Source organism: Triturus cristatus, chromosome 11 (genome assembly GCF_964204655.1).
Source record: "Triturus cristatus chromosome 11, aTriCri1.1, whole genome shotgun sequence".
Lineage (NCBI taxonomy): Eukaryota > Metazoa > Chordata > Amphibia > Caudata > Salamandridae > Triturus > Triturus cristatus.
This window is the reverse complement of record NC_140594.1, coordinates 870,102,424-870,129,668: the sequence shown is the minus strand read 5'-3', so window position 1 is coordinate 870,129,668 and position 27,245 is coordinate 870,102,424. Positions and strand designations below refer to the sequence as shown.

The 27,245-nt window shown below is 47.0% G+C and overlaps 1 protein-coding gene across 2 annotated transcripts in view; it reads right to left on the bottom strand.

Moving 5' to 3' along the window:
- The window catches only part of LOC146785560 (uncharacterized), a 263,330-nt gene that overhangs the window by 34,136 nt on the left and 201,949 nt on the right, over nucleotides 1-27,245 (bottom strand). For both annotated transcript variants that reach the window (XM_085634724.1, XM_085634723.1), the window contains one exon: nucleotides 16,617-16,670. In XM_085634724.1, the coding sequence (XP_085490850.1) occupies nucleotides 16,617-16,670 (54 nt within the window). The remainder of the gene's footprint in view (nucleotides 1-16,616; nucleotides 16,671-27,245) is intronic.

Here is a 27,245-nt window from a genome sequence, read left to right as displayed (position 1 = left end):
AACACACAGAACAGATAACAGCACTGTGACATAAAGCAGCAGTGCAAGCTTCTGTTAACGGGCAGAACAGATAACAACACAGTAACAGGCAGCAGCAGTGCAAGCTTCCCTTAACACACAGACCAGATAACAACACAGTGACAGGTAGCAGGAGTGCAAGTTTCCATTCACAGGCAGAACAGATAACAGCATAGTGACATAAAGCAGCAGTGCAAGCTTCCGTTAACAGGCAGAACTGATAACAACACAGTAACAGGCAGCAGCAGTGCATGCTTCCCTTAACACACCGAATAGAAAACAACACTGTGACAGGCAGCAGCAATGCATGCCCTCTTTAACAGGCAGAACAGTTAACATCGCAGTAACAGGCAGCAGCAGTGCACGTTTTCCTTAACACACAGAACGGATAACAGCACAGTGACATAAAGCAGCAGTTCAAGGTTCCCTTAAAACACAGAGCAGATGACAACACAGTAACACTCAGCAGCAGTGCAAGCTTCCATTAACACACAGAACAGATTACAACACAGTGACATAAAGCAGCAGTGCAAGCTTCTGTTAACAGGCAGAACAGATAACAACACCGTGACATGTAGCAGGAGTGCAAGCTTCCATTCACAGGCACAGCAGATAACAGCATAGTGACATAAAGCAGCAGTGCAAGCTTCTGTTAACAGGCAGAACAGATAACAACACAGTAACAGGCAGCAGCAGTGCAAGCTTCTCTTAACACACATGCTTCCATTAACAGGCACAGCTGAGGACAACACAGTAACAGGCAGCAGCTGTGCAAGCTTCCCTTAGCACACAGAACGGATAACAATACACTGACAGGCAGCAGCAGTGCAAGTTTCCCTTAACAAGCAGAAGCAGAACAGTTAACAGCGGAGTGACATAAAGCAGCAGTGCAAGCTTCCCCTAACACACAGAACAGATAACAACACAGTAACAGGTACCAGTAGTGCAAGCTTACCCTAACACACAGAACAGTTAACAGCACAGTGACATAAAACAGCAGTGCATGCTTCCGTTAACAGACAGAACAGATAAGAGCAGTCACTATCCATTGGAAAGTAAGCTTCCCTTATAACACATAATAGATAATAACACAGTGACAGGCAGCAGCAGCGCAAGCTTCCCTTAACACACAGAGCAGATTACAACACAGTTACAAACACCAGCAGTGCAAGCTTCCCTTAACACACAGAACAGATAACAGCACAGTGACATAAAACAGCAGTGCAAGCTTCCCTGAACACACAGAACAGATAACAACACAGTGACAGGCTGCAGCAATGCAAGCTTCCCTTAACTCACCGAACAGATAACAGAACAGTGAGTTAGAGCAGCAGTGCAAGCTTCCTTTCAAACACAGAACAGATAACAACACAGTGAGTTGAAGCAGCAGTGCAAGCTTCCCTTAACACACAGAACAGATAACAGCACTGTGACATAAAGCAGCAGTGCAAGCTTCTGTTAACGGGCAGAACAGATAACAACACAGTAACAGGCAGCAGCAGTGCAAGCTTCCCTTAACACACAGACCAGATAACAACACAGTGACAGGTAGCAGGAGTGCAAGTTTCCATTCACAGGCAGAACAGATAACAGCATAGTGACATAAAGCAGCAGTGCAAGCTTCCGTTAACAGGCAGAACTGATAACAACACAGTAACAGGCAGCAGCAGTGCATGCTTCCCTTAACACACCGAATAGAAAACAACACTGTGACAGGCAGCAGCAATGCATGCCCTCTTTAACAGGCAGAATAGTTAACATCGCAGTAACAGGCAGCAGCAGTGCACGTTTTCCTTAACACACAGAACGGATAACAGCACAGTGACATAAAGCAGCAGTTCAAGGTTCCCTTAAAACACAGAGCAGATGACAACACAGTAACACTCAGCAGCAGTGCAAGCTTCCATTAACACACAGAACAGATTACAACACAGTGACATAAAGCAGCAGTGCAAGCTTCTGTTAACAGGCAGAACAGATAACAACACCGTGACATGTAGCAGGAGTGCAAGCTTCCATTCACAGGCACAGCAGATAACAGCATAGTGACATAAAGCAGCAGTGCAAGCTTCTGTTAACAGGCAGAACAGATAACAACACAGTAACAGGCGGAAGCAGTTCAAGCTTCCCTTAACACACAGAACAGATAACAACACAGTGACAGGTAGCAGGAGTGCAAGCTTCCATTCACAGGCAGAACAGATACCAAAACAGTAACAGGCAGCAGCAGTGCAAGATCCCATTAACAGGCAGAACAGATAACAACATAGAGACTTAAAGCAGCAGTTCAAGGTTCCCTTAAAACACAGAGCAGATGACAACACAGTAACACTTAGCAGCAGTGCAAGCTTCCATTAACACACAGAACAGATTACAACACAGTGACATAAAGCAGCAGTGCAAGCTTCTGTTAACAGGCAGAACAGATAACAACACAGTAACAGGCAGCAGCAGTGCAAGCTTCCCTTAACACACAGAACAGATAACAACACAGTGCCATGTAGCAGGAGTGCAAGCTTCCATTCACAGGCACAGCAGATAACAGCATAGTGACATAAAGCAGCAGTGCAAGCTTCTGTTAACAGGCAGAACAGATAACAACACAGTAACAGGCAGCAGCAGTGCAAGCTTCCCTTAACACACAGAACAGATAACAACACAGTGCCAGGTAGCAGGAGTGCAAGCTTCCATTCACAGGCAGAACAGATACCAGCATAGTGACATAAAGCAGCAATGCAAGCTTCCGTTAACAGGCAGAACTGATAACAACAAAGTAACAGGCAGCAGCAGTGCATGCTTCCCTTAACACACAGAATAGAAAACAACACCGTGACAGGCAGCAGCAATGCATGCACTCTTTAACAGGCAGAACACTTAACATCACAGTAACAGGCAGCAGCAGTGCAAGCTTATGTTCAAAGGCAACACAGTGACATAAAGACGCAGTGCAAGCTTCCATTAACAGGCAGGACAGATAAGAGAATGGTAACAGGCAGCAAGAGTGGAAGCTTCCATTAACAAATCTTTAAAAAATCAAGTCTTAACAAGTAAAAAAAAAAAGAATGTAAATAACAAAAACGAGAAAAGTAATCCTTTCATCCTCATACTGAAAGACACTGTGGCGCAACTTTTTTGCTGCAACGGTCTAACAATGTAACAATGTACACGAACGCCATATACTACAAGCATAACGAAATTAACATATATGGTTCTTTCCAACTGCAAATGAAGAAAGCCAACTTTCAAATCCATCTTCCTGTACAGTTCTCCAAAAATCACTCACATTGCAGGCAAGGATCCACCACCCTCCCCACGGACAAAGACAGAAATAAACTAATCGGTACAAAACACATGCATACAGACAAACAGACATACATCAAGGAGGCTGCTCAGTCTTAAAGAAAATATCAGACTTCTCAAAGATATGCACAATCCTATCCGGTTTTGTAATTAGCAACCAGTGTAGAGGTCACATATGTATCGTGTTGATCATAACCTAATCGTAAGAGAACGTCAAGCAGAGATGTTGACAGCTTATAATAACAAACTCATTGATAGCTCTGTTATGTGGACAGCACAGAGCAAATGCAAGTGTGTAATGCATTAAAGTGTAAAGTGCAGATCATCTGCAGGTGTACAGCACTATGAACGTGCAGAGCATAGTATGTGCACAGCTGGTTCTATGGAAGTAGAAAAAGCACAGCAAATATGAATGCATAGTTAAATGATGTGGTCAGTGTAAAGCACACTGAGGTGCATGGTGGTGTACAGTGGTGAGTGCATGCAGTCCTACACTTGTGTAAGCTTGTTGGGACAGGAATTTCCCATGTAATGGCATGGTGGGGGTAATCACCCTACTCATATTGGACAGTGGACTACTGTCCCTGTACTGGGTTAAACATAAAGAGGTATTCAGGCAGCATACTGTGTTTGGGGATTGATAGTGCGGCCATGCCTATTTTATCTATGTCAGGGAGAGTGGGGCCTACAGGCCCTCTTATGCAAAGTTCAGTAGTTATGTGAGTGTCCAGAACCTTACAGTGACGTCCTGCATGTATGTTAAGTGATGTGGCTAGTGTGCGTTTAGTACATGTGCAGTAGTAGGACTCTTCGCATGTATTCTGTCTGAATACTGAGGCCAGTAGGTTCCATTTTGGATATGACTGGTTTAGCATGGCGCAAGATGAAGAAGATGACAGATTTGCCAGAAATGGAAGTGTTTTGCCTAAATTCCAGTGGTTGGATAATGGAGATCCAGACACTGAAATAATGAGGATGTAGATACCTTTAGACATTCCATGAGGATTGTTTTTAGCAATGGGCTGCTGATTAGTTCTTATGATACCAAAGGGTATGATGAACGGAGCGTTTGAGCAAATCAAACACTCAACCACAGTCAACTGATCTGGGTTTAATCCATCATCATTCTTTAGATCACTCCACCACCCCAGTTCAGACATGGCCGTATGCAAATCAGTCTGACCCTGTGCCTCATGGGAACAGTCCAGCCCGAACTGCCAAGCCATGTCTTCTCTGGACCGGAAACAAGCATCCTGGGTCCGGTTTCGGGTTCATAACCCTCATCAGCCAGGCTATCTTGAATCTTGAGGTTTTGATTAGTTTATGAGCACTGACATTTGTCTGATGGTAGAGGTGGCAACTGGGGATGTTACTTGGTCAAGCCCAACCTTTTGCCTGCCCCTGACTTTTTCTTAAGAGGCTGATGACAGACACTTGAGGAAACTTCGCAATTGATTTTACCAATGTTGTGGGTGCTCCAGTTTGGAGATAACCCCAGTGTTATCTGCTGTTAGAAGCATTGCTTTATAAAAAAAACACACAGTGTCTGGTGAGCAGAACGTGAGGGAGACTTGAAAGAGAACACACTGAAACCCAGATCTGAAGTTTGAGACATTAGATCCATATCCTCTGTAAAGAAACTTTGTATAAAAGTGGGATCCAAACCATCCCATGCTATTTTCAGTTCCAAGTCTTTCATGACCAAGGATGCGAGTGCTCTACAGTGTACTCAGTGAATGCTTTGTGACAAGGGCTGATGCATACTTAACAACCAATCTCCAAGAGGTGCGGTAATAGCACGTGAAGAGTAGAGCTTCTGATGGATGAGCCTAGGGTTTGCCTAGTCCATAGAACTGTGAATGTCTGCATGCAGACAGAGAGAAAGGGTCCGATTGGCTCAGCAGGAGGAGAGACTGTCAAAGAGGAGAATCCCAATGTGTTTCTTGATGGAGGGATACCCAGTGAAAGCTGAGAGACTGAGAGGAGCACGGAGAAACCTGAGCTGCAGAGAGTCTCCTGGAATCTCTGAAGGTTCAAGAAGGAATCATAAACATCCTAAATGAATGGACAGGTCCAGTTGGAGCTGCAATAGCCATGGTGATTGTGTCGGCACTGTCAGCCGGCAACTGTTATGGTGATTGTGTAGTTGAGGGCCAGGCTACAACTGCCTATGTAAATGTATCAGCTTGTACAAAGGTACAACTGACATGGTAATTGTATTAGTCCAGTTCGAGCATGTACCACTTTCTTCTTCAGCATCAACCAACTTCATCCATCTCAAAGCCAGATGAGGCTTCAGCAGCCGGAACCGTACCTGCGCAAAAGCACCAGTACTGCTGAAGGAAAGTGGACTGAACCTAGGCAGCAGCGAGACAAGAGATGCAGGCTGACCCCAGCCTCCTTGATTGCTGCTGACGATTCCAACCAGCGACAGTAAGATTCGGCCTGCAAGGGGAGGACTTAGCTGGTGGATCCATGTTAGTCAAACACAAGAGACTCAGAGACTAACTATCCACTACACACCAGGAGTTAAGAAAATGCGAAATGCTTGACTTGATTTTGCATTTGACTTGTTGTGCACAGTCATGTTTCTTTCATAACTGATTAGGAGTGGAGAGGAAGGGCAGGTGCATCAATGGTCACCCGGGTGAAAGATAGCACAATGGGATCAGCTTCTGTAACTTCACAAGGGAGAATCGCGACCAAGATCACAGCCTTGCATACTGGATAAAATTGTGGAGTATTTAATACTGCTGTGAGATAAAATAGTATTTTCTTTTTTTTAAGAGATAAGCACTGGGGTGAGCATTGAAATTACTGTTTCTGTTGGTTGATTGTTGAGCCTTAAGCACATGCCCCACCATACCTCCTTGAATAGGCTATGTCTGCTGTCCGCCTCTACCCTCAGAGTCAAGTGAAGACGGGCGTTTCACTTGTCCTAGTTTGCAGAGGCATAGTAGGGTGGACTCCAGGACACCAGTGTCTAACTACTTCAACCATAGTGGTTGGATGCTGTGTCTACCCTGTGCCCCCACAGCGGTGTATTGTTTAACACATGTTCAAATGTATATAAACAGAGGTGTGGAATTTTGTGAAACATGTACTTGTCCAATTGATGGAATGCTTTAAAAATCAACTTGCCCAATAAAAAATCCACTTGATAGTTTTGGTGCCTTGCATCGAGGTGGCAAATTATGGCGACATTCTTATTATAGAAGTGCTCCAATAATAACTTCTCTGATATGCCAGGGCTCATATTACATTATAGTTTGGTTTCTAGCAAGGCTTCTATTTTGCCACACTTAACACATCTACATACAGAGGGCTGAAATTAGGGTTAGTTGCAACCTCGCTCCCTCCATTCTCCTTTGCCTTCAAACTTTTCCCTTAGAGAGACACTACACGAGGAGTTCTTAAGAGCAAATCTTTATCAGATCGGAGTGATAGGATCTTTATGATCAGCAAGGCAAAATATATACAAGTAGAGCGCGGGCTCACAATGTCTTGGAGGGGGGTTAGGAGGTAGCGGGACAGTCTTTGGGGATGAGAATCCAATGCAGGAGCGTACCCGGCGCACAGCTCACAATCCTCGAGCTGGGGGATACGCTTGTCGTCGTGGGGTCCGGCGGGACCAAGAAAGTCTGTGGGAGCTGCGGGTCACTCAGCAGGCTCGAGTATAAGTTCGGAGGTCTTACGATCTTCGGGGAGCTGCGAGTCACTCAGCAGGGCTCAAGCACAAGTTCGGAGGTCTTACGATCTTCAGGGAGCCGCGAGTCACTCAGCAGGGCTCAAGCACAAAGTCGGAGGTCTTACGATCTTCAGGGAGCCGCGAGTCACTCAGCAGGGCTCAAGCACAAGTTCGGAGGTCTTACGTTCTTCAGGGAGCCGCGAGTCACTCAGCAGGGCTCAGGTGTTTCCAAGGCGAATCTGCCGGACAGTCCCAGAGCACCCCTTGTTATAGGGCGACTCCTCTTTGATGTCCGGAGTCTGTGCAGGCAGGGGTCTTGTCACCTGGGGGTCGCTTGTTGGGGGTTTCCTGCCATTGTCTTTTGATCCTTTCTGGGCCGGGTCGGGAGGAGCCCCAGACACCCAGCAGGCGTGGAGCCAGCCCTCGGGGAGGCCGGCGGGTCGATCGAAACCCACCTTCCCAGGGAAGCGCAGAGGTGTGATGGAAACTGCTCCTCCCTTTCTCATCCCAAGGGGAGCGCGATGTCCTCCAGCCGGAGTGGCGCCTGTAGGCTAGGGTCGCGCTGGGGCCGGGCGGCCATCTTGGTGCATGAAGTGGGCACGCGGGCCCGGGGTGGCCGAAGGAGGAAGGCCACGCACGGGGGAAGTCCGGGTCGGGTGTGTGTGTTCTGGTGGGAAGGATCGGCTAGGCCAGGGGCTCGGGGCTGGTGTGAGGTGCAGGGGTCAGGTCTGACTATGTTACGAGGGCCGGGTCTAACACGCGTCCCCCCCAGCTGAAAGCCGGAGAGAACTACCCATCTTCTTGGGGGTTCTCTTCGCTGAGGCGGAAGAATCGGGAGAGGCCATCGGCGTTGGCGTGGTCCGTACCAGGGCGATGTTCCACGGTGAAATCCATCCCCTGGAGGGAGATTGACCACCGCAGAAGCTTGGGGTTTTCTCCTCGCATCTGCATGAGCCATCGCAAGGGGCGATGGTCAGTCTGGACCCTGAAATGGGTGCCGAACAGGTAAGGGCGTAGTTTCTTGAGGGCCCAGACTACGGCGAACGCCTCGCGCTCGATGGTACTCCATCTCTGTTCCCGGGGCAACAGCCTTCGGCTGAGGAAGGCCACGAGCTGGTCTAGACCCTGGTCATTTACTTGGGAGAGGACGGCCCCGATGCCATGCTCGGAGGCATCAGTTTGTACCACAAACTCTTTGGAGTAGTCGGGGGCCTGGAGGACTGGGGCCGTACACATGGCCGCTTTCAGGGCATTGAACGCCTCTTGGCAGGCAGGGGACCACTGTACCTTCTTGGGCTGCTTCTTGGATGTGAGTCCCGTGAGGGGACCGACCAGGCTGCCGTAATTCTGGATGAATCTCCGATAGTAGCCCGTGAGGCCCAGAAAGGCTCGGACCTCTGTTTGGGTAGTGGGGGGTTCCCAGGCTAGGATGGCGTCGATTTTGGGCTGTAGAGGGGCGACCTGCCCGCTTCCGACCTGGTGCCCCAGGTAGGTGACCGAACCTTGCCCAATCTGGCATTTGCTGGCTTTCACGGTGAGGCCCGCCTGGCGTAGGGCGGTTAGCACCCTCCGGAGGTGCTGGAGGTGCTCACTCCATTCGGAACTAAAAACTGCGATATCGTCGAGATATGCAGCGCTGAATTTTTCCAGCCCGGCCAGGACTCTATTTACCAGTCGCTGGAAGGTGGCCGGGGCATTTTTCATCCCGAAGGGCATTACGCGAAAGCGATAGTGCCCATCCGGTGGAGAAGGCGGACCGCTCCTTGGCTCCCCCTGTGAGCGCAATTTGCCAGTAGCCGCAGGTGAGATCGAAGGTGCTGAGGAACCGAGCAGCTCCGAGCCGGTCAATGAGCTCGTCGGCTCGGGGAATGGGGTGGGCATCGGCTCGGGTGACCTCATTGAGTCCCCGGTAGTCCACGCAAAAGCGGAGTTCCGGGGCGACCCCGGGGGCAGCTGCTTTCGGGACCAGGACCACGGGGCTGGCCCAGGGGCTGTCGGAGGGTTCGATCACGCCTAGGGTCAACATTTTCGAGACTTCGGCTTGGATACAGGACCGGACCCGATCAGGGACTCGGTAGGCTCGGTGTCTCACTGGCGGGCTGTCCCCGGTATCCACATCATGGACACACCAGTCGGTGACCTTGGGGACCAGGGAGAAAAGGTCCGGAAACTGCCCTAGGAGCTGGCGGCAATCCTCACGTTGCTGGGGAGTGAGAGACAGGGAGAGGTTCACTCCCTCTACGGAGCCGTCCTTCTCCTTGGTGCACAGAAGATCAGGGAGAGGATCTGACTCTTCTTCGGACCCGTCGTCAGTGGCCAGTAGGAGGCTCAGCTCTGTCCGCACAAAGTGGGGCTTGAGGTGGTTCACGTGGAGGACCCGGAGGGGGTCCCGGGGTGACTGGACGTCTACCTAGTACGTGACCGGGCTCTTCCACTCAACTACTTTGAAGGGCCCGGTCCATTTATCCTGGAGAGCGCAGGGTTTCACGGGGGCCATGACCCACACCAGCTGGCCCGGCTGAAACTCGACTAGCGCGGCGTTCTGGTCGTACCAGCGCTTCATCTCCTCCTGACTCGCCTCCAGATTGGCCTCTGCCATTTCCCGGAACCTCCTAGTCTGATTGCGGAGGGTCAGGACGTAACGGAACACGTCTCGGGGGGTGCCTCGGGGCGCCGCCTCCCACTCTTCCTTGACCAGGCTGAGGGGCCCCCTGACGGGGTACCCGTAGAGTAACTCGAAGGGGCTGAAACCCAAGGATTTCTGGGGAACTTCTCGGTATGCGAATAGGAGGCAGGGGAGCAGGAGGTCCCACTTACGCCGGAGGGGCTCTTCCAGGCCCGCGATCATCCCCTTCAGAGTCCGGTTAAACCGCTCTACCAGGCCGTTTCCTTGGGGGTGGTACGGGGTGGTGAATTTGTAGGACACCCCGCACTGTTGCCATAAGGACCTCATGTATCGGGAGATAAAGTTGGTACCGCGATCGCTCACGACCTCGCGGGGAAAACCCATGCGGGAGAAGATCCCCATCAGCGCCCGGCCCACCACGGGGGCCGTGACGGTGCGCAGGGGGATGGCCTCAGGGTAACGAGTGGCATGGTCCACCAGGACGAGGATGAACCGGTGCCCCTGGGAAGTTGGGGGGTCCAGAGGTCCTACAATGTCGATCCCAACCCGCTCAAAAGGGGTACTGACGACAGGGAAGGGCTGGAGGGGAGCCTTGCGCTTCCCCCCACTCTTCCCACTGGCCTGGCACGTGGGACAGGACTTGCAGTGGGCTTCTACATCCGCTTTCATTCTGGGCCAGTAAAAGTGAGTCACGAGGCGACTGTATGTTTTGTCCTGACCCAAATGGCCTGCGAGGGGAACGTCGTGGGCCAAGCCCAGGAGGAGGTTTCGGAAGCGTAGGGGTACCACCAGCACCCGGCCAGACCCTAGCTCCACCGACTTCTGTTCGCTGTACAAAAGGTCATTCTCCCAATAGACCCGGTGCGTCCCCGTCTGGTCGCCTGCGGCCTGGGCCTCTGCCTGTTGCCGGGGCCCGACCAGGGAGGGACAGGTAGCCTGCTCTCGGCAGAACTCCTCTCGGGAGGGGCCCCCCTCGTGGCACCACTGGGCTAATTCGGGCAGATCGCCTAACTCGGTGTCTGGGGTGGAGTCGGAAGGCGGGGGTTCGTCACTGGCGATCGACTCTTCTGGTGGGGGAATATGGGGGCCCTCGGCCGGGATCATCCCATCTTCATGGGTCGGGGCGTCATCGACGTCCCTCAGGGGGGTCAGTCGAGCCGCCATGGATCGAGTGGTGGCGCACACCCACTCAGGGAGGCCCATCATCCCTAGGTGGGTCTTGCGCTCAACTTGTCCCCAGGGGGAACTTTCCAGGTCGTTCCCCAGGAGACAGTCGACGGGCTGGGAGGTTCTCACTGCGACCTTCAGTTTACCGACCACCCCTCCCCACTCAAAGGGCACCAGGGCTACCTTACATAGGCTTTCTGTGTTGTCGGCTGAAATGACAGGGCAAAATACGTTGGGGAGAACCTGGTCCTCGTGGACTAAATGGCTGAGGACACCGGTGATGCTGGCCCCGGTGTCACGGAGGGCTTCTACTTGGTGGCCATTGATCGTGACGAGCTGCCCATATTTCTTGGTGTTAGAGGGCAGGAGGCTCCCAGGGACCATCTCTCTATCTCCTAAGGACACTAGGGCCATAGCGGCGGGTTCCCACTCCTCGGCCTCCTCAACCTCCTCCCCCAGGGCTACATTGGCTATCTGTCTAGCGGGGGGTGCTGCGTGGGTGGTGCGTGGGGCCTTGGGGCATTCAGGGTCATTGGCGTAATGCCCGGGCTTCTGGCAACGGAAACAAGTGATGGTTACCCGGTGCCCCCGTCTCAGGGGGGGGCCGGATACAGCTGGTGGGGGTGCCGGGAAAGGCGGAGGTTGGGAGTTCGGGGGACTAGCCTGGGGCTCTCTCTGCCCTCCCTGGTTTCCCCCCCCTTTCTGGCGGGGTGGTCCCTGACTGGCTCGGGTACTCTCCTACAGGGCCCCGGGAGACCCGGGTGTTGGTCCAGCGATCCGCCTCGACAGCCAGCTTTCTCGGGTCCGTGAGCTTGCTGTCGAGCAGATGCTGGCGTAGTTCTACAAAGCAGTTGGCAGCCAGGTGTTCCCACAACATAAGGTCGGTTAGTTCTTCCAAGGTGGTTACCTTGCTGCCCTTGATCCACCCATCGAAGGCGCGGCTGAAGAAATTCACATATTCCACCCAGGTGGTACCCGGGATCTTCCTGCAGTCCCGGAACCGCTGGCGGTACATCTCCGGGGTGAGGCCGTACCTGGTGAGGAGGGCCGCTTTCATGTGTTCATAGGAGGTCTGCATGGAGGTGGGTAGGTCGAGCAGGGTATCTCTTCCTTCGCTCAGGAATCGACCCCATAACCCAGCCCCCCAATCCTTCTGCGGGACCCGATGGGAGGTCATGGCGACCTCGTAGGCCCGGAACCACTGCTGAATGTCATCATTTTTGTAATATTCTTTGACCACATCCTTGGGGATGTGGACCTTCTGCTCCGTCGGGGCGGCCGCCTCCCGGTTCCCCGGGGGCCGCGCTTCTTCGCTTCTTGCTTTCAGTTCTATTTCCTTCAAGCTGCGTTTATGTTCTAGTTGAAGTCTCCTTCCCTCGTGTTCTCGTTGGAGTTTCTTCTCTTCTAGTTCTCCTTGTACTCGCAACTGTTCCACTGCTAGCTTCTTCTCGGCTAATTTCAACTCGCCCTCAATTTTGAGTTTGGCTAATTCGAGCTCGTGATGGCGACTTTTTTCTCTGTCTGCGAGTTCCTCCGGGGATAGGCCCCCGTCTGGTACGAAGCCTCGCACCTGGTTGCTGCTGCGTTCTCCTTGGGAGGGTCCAGATTCGTCGTGGGGCTCCCCCGCTCCTTCTGGGCGAGAGGCTCCAGAATCCACCCAAGCTTTCAGTGCCTTTTGCATATCTTCTTTGGTGTTGAGACCAGTGGTAGCGATTCTGAGTTCCTTACAGAATTGTTTTAGTTCTCTGTGAGTGTACTCTTCCAGCTGTTCCACCTGGAACACGGTACTGGCGTCGTCTTCTACGAGAACCACGGCGTTTCCTTCTGCCATCTTTGTCGGTAGTGCGTCAGCCGTTCACGGTACGATCTCTAGATTATGGGCCCGAATCCCGTCGCTTGCCACCAATGTTAGAAGGCGACCTCAGAGGGGCCCGGAGGGGGCCCTGACTGCCCTGAGACCCACCCTCGAGGTATCGTAGCCGGGCGCTGGCGGGAGACTCCTCAGGGGAGGAACCTCGTATCTAGGATCGTACACTCGGCACCACACGACAGAGAGACACTACACGAGGAGTTCTTAAGAGCAAATCTTTATCAGATCGGAGTGATAGGATCTTTATGATCAGCAAGGCAAAATATATACAAGTAGAGCGCGGGCTCACAAAGTCTTGGAGGTGGGTTAGGAGGTAGCGGGACAGTCTTTGGGGATAAGAATCCAATGCAGGAGCGTACCCGGCGCACAGCTCACAATCCTAGAGCTGGGGGATACGCTTGTCGTCGTGGGGTCCGGCGGGACCAAGAAAGTCTGTGGGAGCTGCGGGTCACTCAGCAGGCTCGAGTATAAGTTCGGAGGTCTTACGATCTTCGGGGAGCCGCGAGTCACTCAACAGGGCTCAAACACAAAGTCGGAGGTCTTACGATCTTCAGGGAGCCGCGAGTCACTCAGCAGGGCTCAAGCACAAGTTCGGAGGTCCTACGATCTTCAGGGAGCCGCGAGTCACTCAGCAGGCCTCAGGTGTTTCCAAGGCGAATCTGCCGGACAGTCCCAGAGCACCCCTTGTTATAGGGCGACTCCTCTTTGATGTCCGGAGTCTGTGCAGGCAGGGGTCTTGTCACCTGGGGGTCGCTTGTTGGGGGTTTCCTGCCATTGTCTTTTGATCCTTTCAGGGCCGGGTCGGGAGGAGCCCCAGACACCCAGCAGGCGTGGAGCCAGCCCTCGGGGAGGCCGGCGGGTCGATCGAAACCCACCTTCCCAGGGAAGCGCAGAGGTGTGATGGAAACTGCTCCTCCCTTTCTCATCCCAAGGGGAGCGCGATGTCCTCCAGCCGGAGTGGCGCCTGTAGGCTAGGGTCGCGCTGGGGCCGGGCGGCCATCTTGGTGCATGAAGTGGGCACGCGGGCCCGGGGTGGCCGAAGGAGGAAGGCCACGGACGGGGGAAGTCCGGGTCGGGTGTGTGTGTTCTGGTGGGAAGGATCGGCTAGGCCAGGGGCTCGGGGCTGGCGTGAGGTGCAGGGGTCAGGTCTGACTATGTTACGAGGGCCGGGTCTAACACTTCAAACTTTTCCCTTCGGTTCGACTCAGATTTTGTTTTTCCTGATCTGAGCAGGGTGTCTCCATACCTCATATGAACTCCATCAGATTAGTGAGCGCCTAACTAAAGAGATCGTTTCTAACATCACAGAACACTGTAGCCATTCATATATCCATGTGTGTTTCAGTGCAAAAAACACAAGCGGCAATGAATTAATGTTCATTTATATATGTTTTAATTGCTGAGACATTTAGCTACAACATAAATGCCTCATATATATTTTAATCATCTAGTTTTACTAGCTAGATCTGTACAACTCTATTAGTAATGTAGTTCCTTCTTCCTTCTGAGAATTGAAAAGGCACCTTCTGTTTATGTTTTATTAATCATCAAGCTAATTTGAATATTTAAGGCAGTGCACATGAAGACACTCCGCCTGTGAAAAATACAAATTAGAAGAAACAACACCCTGCCTTTTAATGGACAGTCATCATGATCGCTTTCAATAAAAAATGTTTTTTCCAAATTTAGTTAGGATTATACAAGAGACTTATGAAGCTAAATATCCTTTTTAAATGAATTAGGCACATTCAGAATAATGTATCCAAATGTAAGCAATGCAATGTAATTTAATTAATGTTGTTCATTCAGAATAAAAAGAGCCTGGGAAATTACAAGTACCATTATATAGCCCCGAGCATCATCTAAAAGAAAAACCCCAAATGTTCCTTGTTTAGCTTTTCTAAATAAGACATTGTTTACATTTTGTTAAATTGAGAACAAAACATCTAATTAGAGACTTATTTATAGGTCATTGTTTAGTCTTAGGCTGAGAAAAAGTTGTTTGTATATTTTTGATGAGATTTATGTATCAGTTTAAAAAACAGACAATATGTTCTACAGGTCTTTACAATCTGTGCTGTTTCAGTATGTATAATGGAAGTAGAGGGTACTCCCTTACATGGGTCCTGACCTTAAGTCCCCATTTGAAACATTCAAGGATGATACTTGGCCTGGGAATCTCACTAGCAAGCACATAATTTCATCGTCTGAAAGAGGTGGAAAATCCCAGTTGGCATCACATCCAAGCCTCAGTGTGAGCTTCAGAAAATGCATCGCTAGGCATCTCACCTAGGTGGTTGGAACTTTTTAATTCTAGAGCCAACCTCTGGGGAATGGGTTGCCAGAATTTGGGCTGCACCAAAATGCAAAAGGGGAATTGCTGCAGGGGGTTCTTTGTCACCTTCCCAGTGCTGATGCTGTTTCTCCTCCCTGACGCCCCTGAGGGTCTCCACTAACCCAAAGTTGAGCCAGAGGTAATTCTTGCCTGACCATTAGGGTCTGACTAATAGCTTTGAGAGATGGACTGTGTCCTTGCACTGCGTGTCCTGTGCTACGCCTAATAATTGAGGGAGAGGTTTGCCTGTTGGACCACAGCACTGCACCTGTTGATCAGGCAGCTGATTTCTCCACAGTTGGATGTGACATGTAGCAATAGACTTGTGGCGGTGCCTGTGGACAGAGGTTTAAACAAATCAGTAGGGCATGCCCCCCTGGTCACCAATTTAGTTATCCTCCCTACCAAGTACTCTTGTGAACTCTGTATAAGTGGCAGACTCTTTTGCCTCAATGCTACTGCCCTTGCTGTGCATCTTTTATATTTGATGCCAGTGAAGTTTTGCTGTACCTTCTGTATATAAGAGATGCTTGCACTATACATACATATACTCCTCCAGTTGCACGGATCTGCTCTGTCAGTGAGGGAATCTTGCACTGCAGGTAAATGTCATGTGCCTGTCTTTGTATTGGGGAAACACGCACTGCAGAGGCATGCGCTGCGCCCATGTAAAAAAGGCACTGCCTTGCATTGCTACCACATCTCACACATGGACTCAGATTTAAAGAGACAAAATGCAGTCATTTATTATGACTGCCACTCCCATCACACAAAGGGCTATCCTGTGTGGTGATATAAAATGTGAATAACTGTTTCAACAAATAAGGCTGATACACTGCTCCACTCTACGTATGCTGTTCTATGACTATGAACTAATATATGGAGGACAAAAGAGAAAAGGCAACTGGTGAAGGGAGACTGACACATCCAACAAATAAACAGCTGAGGAGGGGTGTCCCAAAGCTACTCTATAGATATTAGGTATTATTTACAAAAGCCCTGTCTGCTCTAGCTGGCTCTACCTCACACCTAAAATGGCCTAAGAGCCCGCATGCTAGCACTTCAAGGCAAGCAGGGTTCTGAGTCTGTCTTTGCCAGGAAGAAAGGAGAACCTGTAGTGTGGCAGTAACATTGAACAATGCATAAGTACTTTTGTCAGGGATTGCATGGGCATGCGCAGTAGCCTTATATTGCATTTTGCTTTTTCTTTTTTTTTCTTTTTAAAAATGATTGTTTATCCTTATTGTTAGAGAACATCAGCATATTTTTTCATGGTGACACACTCGTGGTAGATAGATAAATGTTTATTACAGACACCTTAAATTAGATGCAAAACAAATTCTGCAGTTGTTTTGTTTATGCAGTCCTTTTGTGTATTGACTTAAATACATTATTCATATTAAAAATAACTCTCTAATATCTATATACCAGTCCCTACGGCAGACCAAAACTGCATAATGGCCCAACAATAAATGCAATAGTTAATGTACAGTTACTGTTGAGCTACATGAAAATTAATAAAACCAAGAGAAACAATAATGTTAAAATGAGAAATGTAGATAAAAACCAACTCAAATAAATGTAATACATTTTTAAATGGTTATTGACTTACTGTTAGCGTTGTTATTTCTAGCATCTGAATTTAGGTCAGTCAGCACCCAGTCACCTATTTTAAAAGACAGTTTGTGTCAAAGAGTGCAGTAAACACGTTTTTTCAAATAATTTGCATTGATTTTTGCATGTGCAGTCTTTCAGAATGAACCTCAGCTGTGAGATACATCACTTGTTCATTAGATATAAGTAGGAGAAAAATATTTAGTCATACCACAATTTAGGGATAGTGCAGAATTACAGAATGCCCGTTTTTCGAAAATTAAAGACATGGAAACACTGACAGGAAGTGGAGATATATTTATCTATACAACTTTATTAGCATTTGATTTATGGCTTCGGTCCAGTTCTCCCAAAAATCATGTGTTCCCTGGACTTGTCTGCACTCCAGTTGTTTGTCAAAATATACTTTTAATGTGGGAAAATATGTGTTTTTGGCAATTAAGGAATTCAATCAATCAATCAATAATATCTTTATTTCGGCCAGTTTGACCTTAAAAGCACATATAAAATGACATACAGTTCATTTACTTTAAAATCAAGATAAAGAAAAAAAGAAAAAAAAAACGGGTACCTACAGAATAAGAGGTTGGATAAAACATACCCAGGTATGGCCTAGAACATTATGAAATACAGTGCAATCTATGATAGCAGCTCAATGAGTGGGGCATCTATACATATAAACCAGAGGTAGAAAGCAGTATTGCCATTTTAATGTGCGTGTGCAAAATATACGGACAATTTACCAGTCAAAATTTGAGCGATCAGAAGGGGCGTGGTTTGGACGCCAAGAGAGATGGCGGCTCTGTGATTCTCTCTGCCCGTGCGGACATCAATTAATAGAAGAGGAACGTGTCTTGCTGCTCCAACACCACTACACGTCGTGGATTCAGTGACCGGAATGTGAGGGGAACATTCGTAGGGCACCCTTGAGGTTTTTGATGCAGGGAAGCGGTGTTTCCGGCGCTCCGAATGCTCCGCTCCGGTGACTGTGGTGAATGAGGCGGGCAAGGAGATCGTGTGACTACCCTGAGTGTTGGCGGAAGGGTTTATAGGACACCCGATGGAATCTGATGGAATCGGTAATGATTGCTGGGAGCTGTGGTGAAAAGTCAGAGATTGGAGGGAATCGTGAGTAAGCAGGTGTTGTTGGACGGCTTCAGACCCGAGTGGATTCATTGGCGCCTATCGCGCACACAAAATGGCGGCACACGCTCCTTAGACGGGGAATCTCCACCGATGTGCAACGGAGCCCGAGGAGCGAGCTGTGCTTAACGATGCCTCTACTTCAACTAGGGTGAGTCATAAAGACATAAAGCTGGGTGCCTCTAGCGACCGAAATGGGGCGGATGGATTGTACGACTTAGACTATCTGCCGCGGAAGCTGTTGCTGCTATCCGGCGCACGCTATGGAAGGTTGAAATAGATCAGCGTATTCACCTAACCAGCAGCGGCGGGCGCTTACATATCTCTCATAATGGTGAAAATATCGGAATGAAGATGAGATTGTGAAGAAGGTTGATCTTCAGCCAGTAACTACAAGATAGAATCGGCTGGGTCTGGTACTGCACATGAAGCAGGGTCTGCCTTCCTGGTGAAATGGTTATGGAGTCTCTGTCTGAGGGCTTGTAGAACTGCGAATGAGTCCTGCGCTACATCACGAGGTCTTCGACCTGACACCCTGTGATATCCTGCCTTAGACCTGTGTGGATCACGTCCATTCTAATACACGGATATATCAAGTGACTGCGCAGTCCAACTGTTTGGGGAGCAATCTAGAACAGATATAACCGCTGGGCTGAGATCGTGTATTTACTAGTGCGAGGCCTTGCACACACATGTTGGCTCCCAAAATGATGGCGCGCGCTTCCGGCCTCATATGAAAGTGCGTGCTTCCTCACGACGAATCAACGAACACACGAGAGGCAGTCAGGCAGTGCGATCATCTTACCACGCGTGGTGGATTTAATTGATCATTGTGCATGTAATTGCATTGGGCTAGCAGAAGAAAAAGGAGAGGCCGGCGATCGTAGGCACTCCATAGGGGACGGCTGGAACACAAGGAGACCGTTGATAACGACCAAGGAATCTGCGTGACTAGCAACCATGGCAGATAATAAAGATTTAGCGAAAAGCCTGAAGAGGCTCAAATCGGACCAGTCGAATCCAAATTCACCCAGCAAGGGGGGGAAAAGCAACCCTGACCCGATAGAAATGATACTTAACAGACTAGATGAAGTGAGGGATCTGGCAAAAGCGACCAAAGAAGAAGTAGCGGCGATTAGGCAAGATAACCGCGACACCAATGCAAAGCTGATAGAAGCAGAATCAAGGATTAGTAGACTCGAGGACATGGAAGTCAAATCGTGTAATGCCATCAAGCGCCTGTGCATAGCCACGGATCAAACAACACGGAAACTCGCGGAATTGGAGGACAGGAACAGAAGGGGGAATCTACGTATTTTTGGTCTTCCGGAAGGATCGGAGGATCAACATGGGAGCTGTGTGGCCTTTTTGGAATCTTGGTTCACCCAGGCTACTAACATGTCCTTTCATCACCCGCTAGAGTTCGATAGGGCCCATAGAGTGCCGAGCAGAATAAATAAGAATCAAAAAGGTCCTAGATCTATTGTCTGTAAGCCACTACGCTACCAGCATGTAGAGCAAATTCTCGGCTTTATGCGGAAAAACAACCATATTCTGTGGAAATCTGATAAAATCTACATCTCACAGGATTACAGTAAGGAGACGGTGGAAGTCAGGAAGGCGTTCTTGGCACTCCGACCGCTGCTAAAGAAAAGGGGCTTCCAATATGGGTTTGTGGGCCCAGCAAAGTATCGTGTGATGATCCATGGCTCTCCGCACCTTTTTTCAGATCCCCTGAAACTGAAACGTATGCTAGATGGCCCGGAAGACTTAGATATGGAAACAAGTAACCTCGACGGTGCAGCGGACCAGGCCTCGGCCTCAGGTTACAAGTGAACGATCTTTGCACACGCATTCCATCTAATTTTCATATGTGCTTCATTTACTCATTGTGGAAGGGTATCGAAAGTACGACTCTCTGCTTAAGTGCACTCACCATTGAGTGTCCTGTTGGGTGAATGCAATTGTTACTGATCTTTTTGATATGTAGTATGTTTCCATTAATGCCAATCAATATGATGAGCGTCAAGTACCTAGGTTCTGACTACTAATGGGCATGTTTAACAGGTGGTGTTAAGATGAGTACGTTGGTGGCTTAGTATTAGTTTTTGTTACTCGCCATAGACCGGTAGAAGAGGTCCCTGGAAGTTGATCTCTTGATGTAGGTTGGTCTATATTACCCTGGTTAGCAGCATGCCTCAGGTCGACTGTGTTACTTCCTCTGTTCCACGTTTTTTCTGAAATGGTCACGCACGGGGAGGATGCAGCGCAATCTCTTTCCAGTCACCATGCCTACTACGTACAGTTGGGGTGGGGAGGGTGGGGGGTGAGGGATTTTTGGGATGGGGTGTGTGTTCAATGTTTTTTGCTTTTGCTTTCTCTTGCTTGCATAATCTTCATTGCCTCAGTGCCCCGGGGTGAGGGTGTTGATGGGCTCTACTATCGCACTCACTGTGTGTACCATGTGAGATATATAATTACCGATATGAAGAGGCGACCTACTGATGTCTCCTAGCTCAATTAGTTCTCCGTTGGGAGTGCGTAATGTGGACAGATTGAAGATATTATCTCTTAATGTTAAGGGTCTGAACCAACCTGTCAAGAGACAAAAGATTTTAGATTATGTAAAGAGAATGAGAGGTGACGTTGTTTTCCATCAGGAGACGAAACTTGAGGCCAAACAATTCTATCACCTGAGGAATAAGTCTTATAATGAAGTTGTGGGTGCTGAGGCGGTGAACAAAAAGAATGGTGTTCTGATACTTGTTGCGAGGAAATCTAAGGTAGAGATTCTGTCCTCCGAAGCAAGTGCTGACGGAAGGTGGGTTACGGTCAAATTGAGTAAGGATAATACGGAATTTTATGTCACGAACATATATGCTCCTAACACTAGTGAACTGAATTTTTGGGAGGATCTGAATAGACACATTGAGAATATCCCGGATAATGCGGTCCACATATTGGCCGGGGATTTCAATCTTCCAATGGATGCCACTTTAGATAGAGACTCACACTGTCCCTTCAAAACAAATAAATCACATAAAGCTTTCCTCAATTTGTGTCAACGCTTCCACGTGGTGGATACATGGAGGCTTCAAAATCCCACAGGGAGAGACTATACTTTTTACTCCTCACCACATGACTCGTATTCCCGAATCGATTACATTCTCATAACACAGAACGGGGTCCCTAGAATAGAGTCTACTACCATAGAACCCCGTGTAATATCTGACCACTCTTGCATCTCCTTATCCATTGCCAATGTTAGACCTTCATCTCGTCAGACGTCTTGGCGGCTGAATGATGAAATCCTAAATAGTGATAAGCATCGGGCCACTATACAAGATGCGATCTCTTCCTACCTGCAGATTAACAAAGAGGGGGACACATCTGATCTCATTAGGTGGGATGCCTTGAAAAGTACCATAAGGGGAGTATGTATCAAAATCAGGTCAGCAATGAACAGGAATTATAATGCGAAGTTGGAATCCTTGGAGAGTGAATTTGCAAATCTAGAGATTAGACACTTAAAGGATAGGGACGATATGTCTCTTTATGCGTTGGCAAATAAAAAATATGAATATAATAAAATAGTTAGCGAGAGAGCGGGAGTATGGCTTGATAAGAGAAAGAGATTTAAGCTCTGTGAGTCCAATAAGGCTGGCAAGAGCCTAGCCTCGTACTTGAAGTTTAAGGTTCAGAAGAATTCTATTAGTGTCATAAAAGATGCCTCAGGGTCCTCGCATTCAGACCCAGACAAAATGACAGAGGTGTTTAGAGTATTCTACGAAGACCTTTATGCAAAGAATAAGGCGGTGGAGGAAACCAGGATTAAGAAGTATTTCGATGAATGCGATCTCCCACAGCTCTCTGCTGAGGACCAGGTCAGTCTCAATGGACCGATTAGTACTCTAGAGATAGAGACTGCAATTAAAAATCTGAAAACAGGGAAAGCGCCAGGTCCTGATGGCTTTACGGCTAAATTTTACAAAACCTTCCTCTCCCTTTTAGTCGAACCCCTCCTACATCTTTTCAAGACATAAATAAAACTGGTGAGGTCAGAGGTACACTGGCTGAAGCAATAATTGCAGTACTTCCTAAAGATGGGAAAGACCCGTCGCTACCGAAAAATTATAGGCCTATTTCACTGATTAACATAGACTGTAAGCTTTTGGCTATGATACTTTCTGCTCGCCTTCAGAGGGTCCTTCCCCAGTTGATCCACCCATCTCAAGCAGGCTTCCTTAAAAATAGGTTGTCCAGTGACAATACAAGGATTTTGGCACATGTCCTAGAAAAAGCGAAACTCTTAGGTACACCTACGGCAGCAATAACACTAGATGCTGAAAAAGATTTTGACAAGGTTGACTGGTCCTTCCTTGAAGCAGTCCTACGTAAATTCAATTTAGGGGAATCATTCACAGGACTGGTAATGTCCCTGTATTGCTGCCCTTCGGCAAGAGTTAGGGCTGGTGGGTCTTTCTCCTCCGCCTTTTGTTTAAAGCAGGGCACGAGGCAGGGATGCCCCCTGTCTCCTTCATTGTTCTTGTTGGCAATTGAGCTGTTCTTATATCATATAAGAAATTACCCTAAAATAGCTGGTATTCCGTTTGGGGACTGCACTGTTAGATTAACGGCGTATGCAGACGATGTGCTTGTCCTGTCAGAGAGAGCTGATGAGGCCATACCTGCACTCATGACTGATATTGAGGATTTTTCCAAAGTTTCTGGATATAAACTCAATAAAGACAAAACGGAGGTCAAACTCCTGAACAATGTTGGGGATAAAGGAATCATTGGGGACTCCGGTCTTACATGGCAGCCTCGGTGCTTTAAGTATCTGGGGTTAGACTTTGATAAAGATTTGATCTCTACACTGAGAGTAAATGAAGAATTGACTCTTAAAAAGATATCCACATTGCTGGAAGGGTGGTCTCCAAAATTCCTCTCCTGGTGGGGTAGAGCGGAGACGCTCAAAATGATGTCAACTCCGTTGGTTAACTATCTGGCCAGCATGCTCCCTATGACGTTCTCAAATAATTTTATTATTAAGGTGGATCAACTGTTTGGTAGTTTTCTGTGGCAGGGTAAGAAAGCCAGAATCTCGCTAAAGAAGCTGCAATTGGCAAAAGATAAAGGCGGCCTGGGTCTCCCCTCGTTCAGGAACTACCAGACAGCGTTTCTTTGTAAACAGGGAGCTCAGTGGTTGATAAAAACCCCAACTTATACACCAATATGGGTGAATATTGAGGAGTCGCTAGTGGATCACGCACCTCTTGAGGCCCTTCTTACCATGGACCTGTCACATCTACCACACTCCAAATATATCATGCTAAATACTAGACGGGCTTTGCTCAGACTCGACCAAACACATAAAACAAAGTTGACATTCCCTAAGTCATCCTTTATGTCCCTGTGGAGAAATTCCCATCTCAAACATAATGGCAGTGGACTATTCTGGGAATCATGGTCCAAGAAGGGCATCAACTTGGTGAGGGATCTGTACAATGATAAAGATCCACTTCCGTTCTCGACTTTGCAACGGAAGTATGATCTTACTCCGATGGATTTTTATGAATTCTTGAAAATCAAAGCGATACTAACCGCTCGTAACTTCTCTCCATATACACCATGGTTAATAATTCATCTCCCACGTCTTATGTATACGGGCCACTTCGTCTCGAGGGTGTACAAACTATTATTGCCCTTGCCCAAGACAAAACAAAAAACGGTGGAATCGAAATGGGAGGTTGAGCCGAATCTAACAGGCATAACTTTTGACTGGGATGAGATCCACAAGAGGGCCCTTACATACAAAGTTTCGCCCATCCTATTCCAAACAAAATACATGTTAATTAACAGAGCGTTTTGGACGCCGGATAAGCTTTTCAAATGTAAATTAAGGGACTCTCCTACATGTTGGAACTGCCAGTCAGGTTCTGGTGATCTTGCACACATGCTATTTAACTGTCCTGCTCTAGGAGATTACTGGGGGAAAATATTTGACTGCATTTATCACGTGTTCAAGATAAGGCCTGTACAAGACTTTGTGTATGTAATTTTAGGGGCGCTGGACCCACAACTATCAACTGATCAAGATCGTCAGCTTTTGGATTTAATGTTAACGTTGGCATGTAAAGTGGTTCTATGCAAATGGAAAAATGCAAGTGAGGTAAGCTTCAAAATCTGGCAGGAGTGGTTGTCATTTCTGAGAGGTGCTAATAATCCGGCACTACAAGCATCTACTTGGAGCCCGTCTAATAGAAAGCTTTGGGAATCATTGGACGCATCCTCCTTTCACTATGAGCCGCCTTGAGGTATTATATTGCGGTTTGGTTCCATTGGCTAGTGATAATTGAGAGTACGTTTGGGATCACCCTCTTGAGCTCAAAAGCGCCGCCTCCACACATTGAGCATTGTATATATTTCTGTATACCGATGATGCAAGCAAGAGTTGTTTTAATTTATATTATTTGTTATTTGTTATTTGCTATTTACTTTTTGTTTTCTGTAATTGTTCGAAAATAACTGATTCGAATCTTTTATGTAACGGAAGAGTTACTGTATTGTCTTTTCAATTTTATTTCAATAAAAACGATTTGAATTAAAAAAAAAAAAACAATTTGAGCGATCAGAGCTTTATCTTCCCCGTTAAAAGCGGTCAAATCTCAGAAATAACAAACCAGTATGTAGAGAAATTTGAGGTATAAATAAGTTACTCCATTAAAAAAATTCTAGATTAAACAATTAATTCCTTTAAAATTCCTGTGTTTGGCAACTGGTGTACAAGAGTATAGACCTAATTTATTAGATTGGTTTTAAAAGTACTCTGCGAGTGCACCACATAGAAAATAAAAAGCCTGCTACCGAATATACTATGGGGAGGCTGGTGTCGTGTTTCAATTTCCTGAAGGCCTCAGAACAGCGCCTGGTTCCCAGGTTTCTGCATATCTGCACCAGCCACCGTTTTTTCACTTTGTGGAATCCGGGGCAGCAAAAGAACACATGGTAATCTCATTCTGCGGAGCAGTCACAGGCCGGACAACCCAGAGTTTGAGAGCCCGCCTATTTGTTTGTAAAGGAGCGGAGTGGCTGCACCCCATATCTAAACTGTAGGTAAAGCTTTCTGACAGTTGCCGGCTTGATGTCGTTCAGTGCCGGCCCTAAGCTATACCGATCCTTGATATCTAAAAAAGCTGCAGTGAGCTTGCCTGCTAAAGGATTACTCTAAAGTTGAGCCAATTTATACTCCCATTAACAGTCCTTTAACTCCTTCCTAGACACTGTGGTGCATGCCTTTTCTGGGTCATCCCAAACATTACCCCATCCCAGATTCTCTGAAGATGGTGAATGTGAGAGAGTCAGGGTAATTTCCCTGCCCCCGGTAGGCTCATCACCTCTCTTAGTTCATCCATATATTCTATAAGTTCTGGGGTGACCCACAGACGTCGCCAGAATAAGAGGGGTCTAAGATTGACTTCTTCCGCAATAGCCCTTACCCCTAGGTCCAATCGGAGCGGCATGAGTGGGGTGCTCCGTGGGAGGCCAAACAGTTGCCTAAGAAAGGTGTTTTCTGTCTGCATGTGACTGTCGGAACAACGATGACCCCACATTTCTGTGCCATACAATGCCGCTCTCCTGGCTTGGACCATATATATTTCTATTGCTTGGCTCACAGATTTGTGGCTGAATTTCGTTTTTTGAAGGTTAATCTCAAGCCCTCTTTCTTTACAAAAAGCATTGAATCTGTAGAGTACCCTCTGTATCCCCATGGGAGATTTTGATAATAATAAAGTGTCATCGGCGAACATCTTAGCTGGAATTTTGCGTGATGCCAGCTTGGGGACTTCCAAATCTTTCTCAGGGAGTAAAAAAACAACTAACCCTTTTATAAACAGACTTAAAAGAGTCAGGACAAGGACACATCCCTGGCAGACAACTCTACCTACAATTAAGGAATGTATTTGAGCTACTGGATGATTCAAATCCTCATAGAAACATTAGAAATTAGACCATAATTGTAAATAAAAGGCTAGCTAGGTTTAGAGAACATCATATGTTGAATTGTTTGATTAGTAAAACACGCGTCTGTATAATATTTTGCTTATTAACAGAACTGTGGAGTGGCAGAATGTTGTAGTGTATAGTCAGAATTGGCATGCTTCTGAATTTCTTCATCTTGTTTATATAAAATCAAACTCTTTTATTCTCATTATGCAAATTAGAACTAATCAGTGAAATCAAGCAGGGGTTTCTAACATCAAATATCAATCCCAAGAAATCCAAAGGATGATTTTGAAAATCTTCTAAACTTGAGCACTTTTCTATTTTCAATTGTTTAATGTCAAGGAAGCACATTTGTGTGAGTGCCCTTTAGTACTCTTTACTAAAAACCTTAAACAATTTCTCCTTGGATCACTGACACAATATCGAGGTAATCAATATCGTTTGACATAAACATTGTGTTAAAAATATTGTGCATCAAAATATTGTGTCCCTATGCTTTCAATGGTAAGTACAAAAATATCAGAAAAAAATATAGTGACACTAATATAATCGAATAACGTACAAAAATATCGACTTTGTAATATAGAGAGTTTAAATTAGTAAATGTTAAATATTTTAACTTATAAAGGTAATAATGTAAATTGAATAAATGCAACAAATATTTTATATTGTACATACATATATAATTATATAAACGCAAAAACATATATATATGCATATATATGTTTATATAACCATATATGTATCTATATAATGTATTCACTGGAAAAAACAGAGGTTTTAGGGGTGTTATAGTTAGCTGGACATTTCACTCGAACAAAACCATTGAAATTCCTCCGATATAGTTAGTTGTACTAACTACATCTCGCGCGTCCGCAATCCACTGCTGATGATGTCACATATTACATCATTCATGACATGGTCAGTGACATCACTGATGACATCTCAAATGACATCACTGATGACATCATCCAGTGAATGTGGTTTGGTTCGTTATTTAAATATGTATTATATATATAGCAATGTGCATTGAAGAATGAGTAGATATATAAATATAAATATCTGGATGGAGGATTTAGTAGCAGTGTGATTGACTGTTTACTTGACTAATTTATAGTGTCTCACTAAATATATTGGATAGTGACTTAACTGTGTGAATATCTGTATCACTTTGTCAGTTGTTGTGTAAACTGCTTCTCCAATTGGTTACTAGCTATGTGAAAGTCTATATTAGTTATTGATTAGTTAACTGAGTATTTGTATGGGAGAGTGAATGTGTTTGTGGTTCGATGGAGGGTGTGTGACTGCCCAAAGATGTGTGAATATTTGATTCAGTAGGTATCTGAAGTTAAAACTACATGTTATAACAACTACATGTTATAACAGTTGTTTGGGTGAGTGAATATCTTTATGGGTGTGGCGATGAGCAAATATATGTCTCAATGGTACATGTCCAACAAACTAGAAAAATAAAAGC